We start from the raw sequence: 10,087 nt of genomic DNA, 5'->3' as shown, positions 1-10,087 counted from the left end.
TTTTATCATGCAAGAGGACAATTCAGGGACAGTGAGTCTAATTGCCTGACAGGATGTTTTTCATTTTTCACTCCTAGAAGTGAGCAATTAGAGCCTGACCAATGACTCTTTGAAGAAAAACAAACATAAAAGACACTTAGGAAACAGTCCAACTTGGAGCTGGCCAATTTCTAAATAGTGTTCGGGAAGGATCCTGCAGAATCAAGCATTCCAGAAAATACCATCATAAATCACACATTTCTCCCATGCTGGAACATATTCAAAAACATTTCTTCAGGAGTAAAGAGGTGTGGGCTTGGGACAGGTACTCACGGAATCCAGGAAGTAGATCTAGCAGCCGGGAGGTGGAGAATCACCCAGCTGGCAGGTTGGCACTGAGTTCCCACCATCATGCCCCGGCATCACGTGTGCCCACACTGGTGCCCCCCACAGTCTTCCTTCAGTGGCCATGGCCCATCTTTTTCATCTTTTGGAAGGGAAGTCCAGGAGGCCCTGGTGAGAACCAGCCGCCTATTGTAAGAAGCCAATCTGACAACAGTATAGCTGCCCACAGCTTCAAGGCTTGTGTAAGTGTGTGATTCACTCCACAGTGGGTCCGTCAAGCACACCTGAGAGAAATTACAGGTTTCTCTTGTCTGAAGCAGATCCATTAAAGTGAGTCACCTGTTTGTCCTGCCATTCCTCATCTTTATCTCAGATGATGACATGAGACTCTGTGTTCCACCTACTACACTGGTGTGAGTAGGAGAGTGATAATATGCAAGGTTGCACCACTATCGCTGATGATTTTAAAAGGTTTTTATTGCTTTTCTGCCTATACTGATGTTGAACTTGGAGAAAACTGGCTGAATTTTCTATAGCCAGAAACTTACTCTGTGCTGTCTTGGGAAGCGTTGAGGAACTGCACAGAATAGGTTAACTCCTGATGAACCTTGGCGATGACACATGCAATGTCCTGCACATCTCACAAAGGGGGTGACTTTTAGATAATTACATCAGAAAATCATAATCTAATCTCTAGCTTGACACCAGAGGAATTTATTTATTTATTTGATGATGAGGAACGGTAGTTCTTATTGAGCCTCCACCTGGCTGTAGGTAACTCAGACCTAGAATACATAGTCCACATAGTCTGCACTTGTGGGAAACTTTACTTGATTTGACTCAGGCTGTGTAGCTACTTTGAATTGTTCTTCTCACTACCAAATAATTTCATACATAGTAATTCTGGGGTCTTCTATTTATAGGCCTTCCTTCCCTCAAAGATCTGATGCAAACCTGCCTTTAGATGTTACCAGAGGAAGGTATGGACAATAGAGAAATAAATAAGAGGAAACTCTATTACACATTTTACAGTAATGATAGTCAAGGAGGCAATGTTTGTTGAAATGGGTCAGATTTATTTAGGTCACTAGTTAAATACTAGGTCATTTGGGATTAGGAAAAACCAGTATCAAGAGGTTGTGTAACCAAAGGACTTTACATATTTAGTGAACACATTCTATATACAAAGCACCTTGCTCTGCTCTATAAGCATGTGAAAGTAGGTAACACAGTGAGCAACAAGGTTTTACAGTCTTATCTGGGAAAGAAAATTTATGCACATAAAGGACTCAAAGTAAACAATATAACACAATATATACCGATGTAAAGTGAAGGGGATAGGTTATAAATCACATAAAACATTAAGGAAGGAGGATCAGCATTTCTGGTTAGACCAATCAGGGAATACTTCTCCGAAAAAAAGAAAGTGAAGCTAAGCTTAGATAAAAACAGGGCTTAGAGCCCTGTGCCACACACTCTTGTTTCCAAGGCAGGGAACCATGTATCATTACCAGAGTAGCATTGGATAAAAGGCTCATTCTATGGTAGTAAACTCAGCAGATTTTGTTGACTGATAACCCTAACATTGAACAGACCAAATTGAATGCTTGACTCTTTTATTTAACAGTCAGTCAACTAGTTCCTGTAGGCATATCTACATCCAAACTCATGCAAAGAGCAGAGCTATACATTTTTTGTGTTATGTGTGTTTGTATGTGTACACATTTTCACAAGTACTCTTTTAAAAACTTAACATTTAATGAGCAATTAATATTTGCCAAGTACTATTCTAAATACCTGTATTTGTACATTTAATCTTTACAGTAATCCTCTGAGGTAGGTTTTATTATCTTCAATTTACAGAAAAGTAGTCTAAGGAATGTAAATAACTTTCCCAAGGATGGCCATAAAGTACTCTACCCATGAGTCTGCCTTAGGCAGTGTTAGCACCAATTTCTCCTTGGTCCACCTGACCAAGTCATCCCCTTTGTGAGGTGTAAGCAGGATACTGCATGTATCCCTGTCAAGGTCATCAGGAGCCAACCTATCCCATGCAGTTCCTCGACATTTTCTAAGATGGTACAGAGTAGTTTGGGGCTGCAGAAGAATGAGCACAACTTCTTCACAGAGTCCCAAAATAATTCTGTAGTTTCTTGTACCATCCACGGGCCTTTCTTGGTTTAATGATGAGCATGGTGGGGTATTTTTCCCAATATCCTATCTCCAGAAGTGAGTATACTGTAGTGTTTTCATACCAGCTGTGACTGCTTAATGCATGATACAAACAACAGGCTAATCCCTCCTTTTGTCCCTGTACTCAGAATCCTCAGCTGTAAAATGAGGCAATAAGATTTAGCCTTTTCTAAAGTCTGTCCAGATTTACAGTCATCTAACTACTTGGCTTTATAAGATTCCATCTTTGCCTCAATATATTGACTCTGGATAAGTGGCATTTCTTGATGCCTAATTTCTGTGCACTGAGAAAAACCAGGACTATGCCTATCTCACCTCCTTCTCTTAAGGAGTCTCTCCAGGTCTATTGCTAAAAGACAAATTCAAACCACTTTCTGACTCCATTTGAGAAGAATGCTATTGTTGTCCCAATATAAGCAATGCCTCTTGTAAGATCATTCTTTCTCCAGGTTGATGCATTTTTTCTACCTTCTGATGAATCTCTTTATTATTCCTTTGCCTTCTCAAACTTCTCACTTAGAGGAAGATTCCTTGGAGAAAAAAAAAAAACAGAAAGAAAGAGACACTACTCGTGCACAAAGCGAGCCTCACATTCCCATTTCTACTGGAACATCAATAACACTGGCTTCTTGGTGAGATAATTGGGATCATCCACTGTTCCGTGGTTTTCTCCTGTGGCAGCTGGCAATGCACTTACTCTGTAAAGGGGCTTCTACCTATAACATTGTTCTCTATCAAGCAACACCTGGTTTGAAGGTTAAATTTGTTTACATACAAAGTTAAGAAAATGAGCAGCTTTGACCTTGAAATATGATATTCCCTTTCCCCATCACAGGCTTCAAATATACAGTGTTGGTGACAGAAAGTATAAACAGAAAGCCCTTCAGTGGCTACCTGATCTTGGAGAGAAAGTCAAGAACTGGGAGTCCACAGATTTGGGCTTCTGCCTCTGGCTCAACCTTTGATTAGCTGTGCTCACAACTCCAGGCTTCTGCCTCCTTGACTTGAAATAGGGTTTTGTTTTGTTTTGTTTTTTCTTTCTTATTCAAACTCTACGATTTTCACTTGGCTTATGACCAAAGGAGTCACATCTGTATATATATGATTCATGGGCAAGACGTATTCAGTAGCACAGAACAACTCAGAAGAAGGACTTCCAGCCTCTGCACAGTTCGTGCCCTCCTCTGACATCTCCACGGCGTGAGGTTTCCTTCATTCTCTCTGGTGGCAAGAAGACAGGAATAAGCACATTTCTTCTTTGGGCTCTGCCATTCCTGGAATGAACAACCTTGTCATTAACAGAAAATCACAGCTTTAACGTACATGTAGCAAAACCCAAAGGCTATTCACAACAATTGCATTATAAAGCTCACTCTTTCTTGAACCTTTGGGTAGAGCCCTCTTGGCAGATGGAGAGTCTCTTCTCTTGAGGCCATTCCAGAATCCAGAGAACAAACTTGTTCTATTGCCTACAAGTGTTGTGTTCCAAACCAAACTTCTCTTAGGAAAGACCCTTCCTTTTCCCTGCACTAGGCCCTGGGCATTGCCCAAGGCCCAAAGGCTGCTGGAGCCTGGAGTAAGGGGTAGGAGGCTCCCTCTGCAGGCCTGAATTGGTCTGCCTTCATTTCTGTTTCTGTCACTCTGTGTGCATCTGTGTAGTCATTCCCTCTACCTAATTCCGTGTGTCTGAGTGTCCCTATGCACCACTCAGCCTCTCTGTGTTGCATCTCCCTGTCTCTGTGAATCCTGTGTCTGTCTCCCTCTCTGCTTTTCCCTTTCTAGATCTAGAGGGACATCAGGCCACAGGATTGGGACAGTGTACCTACACATGTCCATGTATGGAGAATGCTGTCTTCAACTCTGAGCCACCATGTCCCTCTGTCTAGATGTCTCTGAGCTTGTTTCCCCCCTGTAGCTCCCTTCTCTAACTCTCTCTATATACATTTTTCTGTCCATTTTTCAGACACTACCTCAAATGTCCATTTTTCAGACACTACCTTTTACATTACTCCTAGGGCCTCTCCCAAATATGTTCCATCATAATTTCTTGATCTTTTAAGATGAGAAAAAAGAGAGAGGTGACAGTGGGAAATTTGGGGATATTGCTTATATAATTTATGATGTCCTAGAATGGGAAACTAGGGGACAGATGGAAGAGAGGGAGCAGTTAAGCAGAGCGGGCACCTGTGCTCAGTGCTCTAATTCACAAGCCTTCTCAGACATGCCTGATGGTTTTGCAAGGATGGCAAAAATTTCAGTAGCTCAAGAACTGGAAATGTGAATGAATTTCTAACTATACCAAAGTGACAATAGATTGTATGAAAGAATCCTTTCAATCAAGAAAAAATCATTTCTAATTACAATCGAATTATCATTTTTGAAAGAAGTGCCACACGTACAGCACATGAGTGGAGACCCTTTTGCTTTGCACTCACTCACCTCCTGAGTTAGGAATGCATGTAGTTTGTTAGCTTGGCCCTTTGGTGGGTTGACAAGAGAATTCAGAAGAAAGGTCCTATGAAAGACAAAGTATAATTGTGCTTATTATTATTAGTTTGTTTGCAATTATCACAGTAATTTAAAGCACACGAGGATTTAAAGCAGAGATTTATTTTATCTTTTAACTTCACCCTTTCTCCTCTTTATATTAGAACCACTAACAACATAGGAACAGGCTGGTGTGAAAGGTCCTCCTCCTCCTCTCCTGCCAGGCCTGCCTGGATGCCTCTCTTGAAAGAGTCCCTATTTGGGGTCCTGGGAAGGGAGGAACACAGAGAGGATGGTGTAGAACGGTTCTCGGACCCCAAGCACCCCTTCTCATCTGATCTGCTGAAATCCTCAACATTAAAGTCATTCCCTTCAGATGTACATGTATTGAAAATATATCTTTTAGTTATGTTTTAGATATATGTTGCCTAAGAGAAGTAACACACTAATACACTAGTAGATTTACTATCCCATTACCATAGGCTAATTCCTGATATTAGATGTAATATAATCACAGACGAGCATTTATTATCCTGGGTGTAGGGTATTGGGACTGACCCTGTCCAGGCAAGTACTACTCAGGGTGAGTTAAACCTGGATGTAGAAGATTGCTACCTACGAATCAGGGGCTGACAAAGCTGGAGAGGAGAACAGATGATAGACCATGCCTACTTCCATCTTCTGAGCAGGTTGATAAAGCTAATAAGCTAGTGAGAAGAATGCAGGAAGGATTTCAAGAAGTGAGCCAAAGGTACCTAGTACTTAGACCCATGAATCCTAACCCCAGCCGTGCATTAGAATTACTGCAGTTTAAAGACATGCTTAGGCCCTAAAACCCAAGTTTCTGATGTAATTTTTCTTCAGTGAGGCCTGGACTATGGTATTTTTTTTAAAGTTCCCTTGATGCTTCTAATGTGCAGCTAGCATTGAAAACCACTGACAGCCTATAGACAATTCACAATAAAGTACTGAGTATTGTTTGGACTTATTCATTTAAAAACCAAAGAGAAATGGGCAAGATGACACTTTTTCTTTGTCACAGAAAGGTAGACTTTCCCTTTGGTGGCCTGAATGGACCAATACTGAAAGCACATTTTTTAAAAAAGAGTAGTGCTAACCTGGAAGAGATCAAGACAGTGCCCCGAGAGCGCTGTGACCGAGGACAGGTGACAGAAGGGTATGCTTCTTTATTTATTGTACTTTATTTTATTTATTGTACTTTATTTTATTTTTAGATCCTTTCAGAAGGCTTTTGGTGAATGCATCTCAGCCTTGACTATACATTAGAATCACCTGGGAAGCTGTCAAAACTCCCCAAACCCAAGGTATACTGCAGACCCATCCAGGAGTATGACCCAGTAACCCCATTTTTTAAAAATCTTCCCAGTTGATTCTCATGTGTGGCTGAGGTTGAAAGCGACTGCTTTAAATAATTATTAGTGTCAATACTCAGTAAATTTGCTTGTTTTTTTTTTTCTGTCTTTAGCTGGAAGGAATATAGAGAAGTCAGTCATCTCCCAGGTGTAGAAACCAAGGACTAAGAACAAGATCAAAGCTTAGGTAAAAGTAAGGGTAAATGCAATAAGTAAAGAAAAGGAAGAAAAAGGAGAGAAGATAAGAAGGAGACAAAAGAAGTCAAAGAAAAAAGAATGGGAAGGCAAGGGACATAGGGAAAGGTGATAATAGTGCTACTCAGGGCCACAGGTACACAGTCCCAGAATGACCTGTCACCCACCATGTGCCTATCTTCTGTAGCACCAGCTCTTGACGGGCGGTGTTGGTCCTTTCAGATGTGGCCTGGAAAACTCTAGATCACCTCCTCTCTTGTTGCTGGTCTATGTCTTAGGTTAACCTCGAATCCCTTTTTGCTGCCATCTAGAAAGTTCCAGATTTTCTCTCACTCAGAACAAGTTTGCTTAACAATAAATGGTTTCTAAGTCATAAGAATAGAATATATGTTAAAGGGCATGTTATGGTCTATCCTATTAGATAATAATGACTGAAGCTTCTCTGCAACCTCCTTGAACTGAGCCCCAGCCTACTTAACTCCAGTTATCATGGCAACTGGCCCATCTTGAAAACCAAGCTCTCAAGAAGTTCTTTGTGTGGGATCAGAATATGACTCCCTGAAATTTTCACACTGTGGATGTCATGCAACTGATCAGCAGAGAACCATCAGTCTGGTGGGATCAGACTTCTCAGCTCCCCTCATTTCTCTCTTTCATCCTGTGCTCTCTTACATCTCCAAACCTGCCACCTTGTTACTCACCTCTAAGTGCATTTAGGCCTACTTTAATTTCTCTGGATTTCAAGATTTTATTTCTCTGTAAATCTTGTACTCAGAAAGAATATGAACAGCTCAAACAGGCACTCACTTGGGGAAAAAACAATTACAGAGTGTTGAGGTGCTAGTTCTGCACTGTTATCTTGCTGGTTTAGCAATGCAAAAAATGCACAGGAGAGCTTTACCTCTGATATTCTGGCGATCCATTTCACAGAGTTCACTCGACCCTTTAAGGCTTCTCTTATCTGGATATTTAACAAAAGGAGTTAAGAATTAAAAGGTTATATGAAGTTAATACATGTACCTGAACCTGGCAAATACTGTGACAAGGGAATGTTACCAGCTGGGTCCCTATTGGTAGAACACAGAGGGATCAGTAACCTGGTGGAATGGTCTGGGAAGGAATTGGGACCTTGGGGGAGACAGGGGGGTAGAACTGGCTTAGGAGATTCATATTCAGGAACTTAAGCCTGGACCTAATGGCTAAGAAGTAAAGTTGGCCACAAGCTTGAGGATTTCAAACATAAGGCTTTAATTTATTTATTGTACTTTATTTTATTTTTGGAACATTTAAATAGTTAATCACTTCCACAATTTGTCAATGATTCCATCCATTTCTAGATGAAAAAACAAAGTACTATACAACATAGCTACAGTCCATGGAATCAAGTAAATAAGAATATTAAGTAACAATTACATTTGGTTTTATAACTTTAAAGTGCTTTTCACAGTTGTCATATTGTTTTACCCCCCACCGAAAAAACAAACAAACAAAAACCCTGCAGGAGAAATATTATTATCCCCATTCTACAACTGAGGAAATTAAGGCTCCAAGATTGACATCTAAAATCTTCTGGCTACTAAGAGAAACAACCAGGACTTGAATTCACATCCCCTGACTCCAGATCATTTTTTCCTCTCCTGTTGAATAGCGTACCTCTTCTTATTTCCTCTGACTTTCCTTCTGCTGTGAAAATGTTACTCACATTCCAAGGCCTTGTATAAGTTCTGTCTTCACAATTAACATATGCCAAAGCCCTCCAGTTCAGGGTGACTTCACCCTTCCCTGAAAATGCAGTTTTCTTTGTCACTCCCAAGGTCCAGTGAGGGGTCAGGGGCCAGGGCACCAAGTGATCCACTGGGATTTGTGGAGATATATTAGAGCTCCTACTTACAATTTTTGTTGCCATTCTTTTTCAACTCTGTGTTGCATAATTATATACTTTTATAAGGTACACAATTCATACTTTAAAAATTAATAGTAAGCACATTTAGGCATACATGCTCACTGTTTTTGACTGACTACTACTTGTTTTTGGAGATGACTAGAAATTACAGTTTTCTTCCATCAATCGTGTAGGCTCCTGTAATGCTTTCGAGTGTTTACCTTTTGAGGAACCTGGGATTCATAAGCATTAAGAACTCCCCAATTGCACACAGCTAGTACAGAAGCTCCTTGAATGACAATGGGACTGCAACCCCATAAACCTGTTTCAGTCAGTTCTGTGTCAGTGTGACCAACAAGAACAACTTAGGAGAGGAAAAGTTTATTTGCAGCTCACTGTTCCAAAGGTTCGTCTAAGGTGAGCAGAATCCACTGATTTGCATCAAAGTTGAGACAATGCATCATGGACCCTTGGAGAAAATCTGCTCAGTTTCTGGTGGGGTCAGAAAGCAAAGGGGGCCACGAGAAAGAACAACCAGGAACCCACCTCCTCCAGCCATGCCTACTTCCTGGGATTCAAACTAAATTACAATCCAATCATTTTACATTTGAATATTCTTGCATTAACACAGTAGCTTTGGGGAGACACCACATAACCAAACCCATTGTAAGTCGAATATCATAAGTTAAACTTAATCCATTTAGCCTACCGAACATCATAGCTTAGCAACACAGTGGAGTATCAGTTGTTTACCATTGCAACACCTGGCTGACTGGGACTTGCCAACACCCAGCCTGGTGAGAGAGTATCACACTACACATTTCCAGCCCAGGAAAAGATCAGAATTCAAAATTTGAAATAAAGTTTCTACTGAATGCATATCACTTTTGCACCATCATAAAGTGAAAATTTCATAAATCGGAACTTTGTTAAGTTAGGAACTATTAGGTACATAGAAATATCAAGACTAATATGCTTTCACCTCTCAATAATTTTTACCAGGTTGATATGATAACCTTAAAAAAATGCTGAAAGGACAATTGTGAAAGTCTTCTTTCATAAGCCTTTGATATCAACCTAATAATAGAATTAGTATCCATACTTTTTAAAAAGCCACAACTTTTCAGTGAAGATGTTTTGCTTTTGTTTTGTTGTGTATGTGTGTGTGTGTGTTTTTTTTTGGGGGGGGGCGCATATCTAACCTTGTATTGTCCCTTTTGACTTTATAAATTAATTTTTTTAATTGGTAGAAGGTGTTTGTATCTATATCTGAGAGGGTTGTTTGCTATTCCAAGAGGCAGCACAATATAAGGGGGGGGGGGAAGGGGGACAATCTCAGAAGCCTCAGTAAACATCTGAGGTTTTATTTGTTTAATTTTTATTTGTTCTCACCACTTACAACAATCAACACTCATCTGTGTTTAAAGAATTCCCTTCCTTTAGTCCACTGCTCTTCAAGGTAAAAATCAGGAACTTACTCCTCCAAACCAATTCTGCAGCTAAGGTACAGTCACACGACCTGAGTTCAGATCATCAGCCCCCTCAATGCAAAAAACCAGGTACCTCTGAGCCCCAACAGGCTGGGTTGGAGGTAATCCCCCACACAGCAGTAGTAGCAACTCTAGTTTAAGCA

The 10,087-nt window shown here is 40.5% G+C and overlaps 1 protein-coding gene across 1 annotated transcript in view; it reads right to left on the bottom strand.

The window, feature by feature from the left end:
* Positions 1 to 1,524: 1,524 nt before the first annotated feature.
* The window catches only part of ADGRF4 (adhesion G protein-coupled receptor F4), a 31,823-nt gene continuing 23,260 nt past the window's right edge, over positions 1,525 to 10,087 (bottom strand). The window contains exons 8-9 of the mRNA XM_081296180.1: positions 7,474 to 7,533; positions 1,525 to 3,791 (exon numbers count right to left, since the gene is read on the bottom strand). Coding sequence (XP_081152306.1) covers positions 3,624 to 3,791; positions 7,474 to 7,533 — 228 coding nt within the window. The 3' untranslated portion in view covers positions 1,525 to 3,623. The remainder of the gene's footprint in view (positions 3,792 to 7,473; positions 7,534 to 10,087) is intronic.

This window comes from Spermophilus citellus (assembly GCF_964194105.1).
Source record: "Spermophilus citellus genome assembly, chromosome: 5".
In the NCBI taxonomy this organism is placed as follows: Eukaryota; Metazoa; Chordata; class Mammalia; order Rodentia; family Sciuridae; genus Spermophilus; species Spermophilus citellus.
Note: the sequence above shows the minus strand (reverse complement) of the source record. Positions and strands in the feature narration are given on the sequence as shown.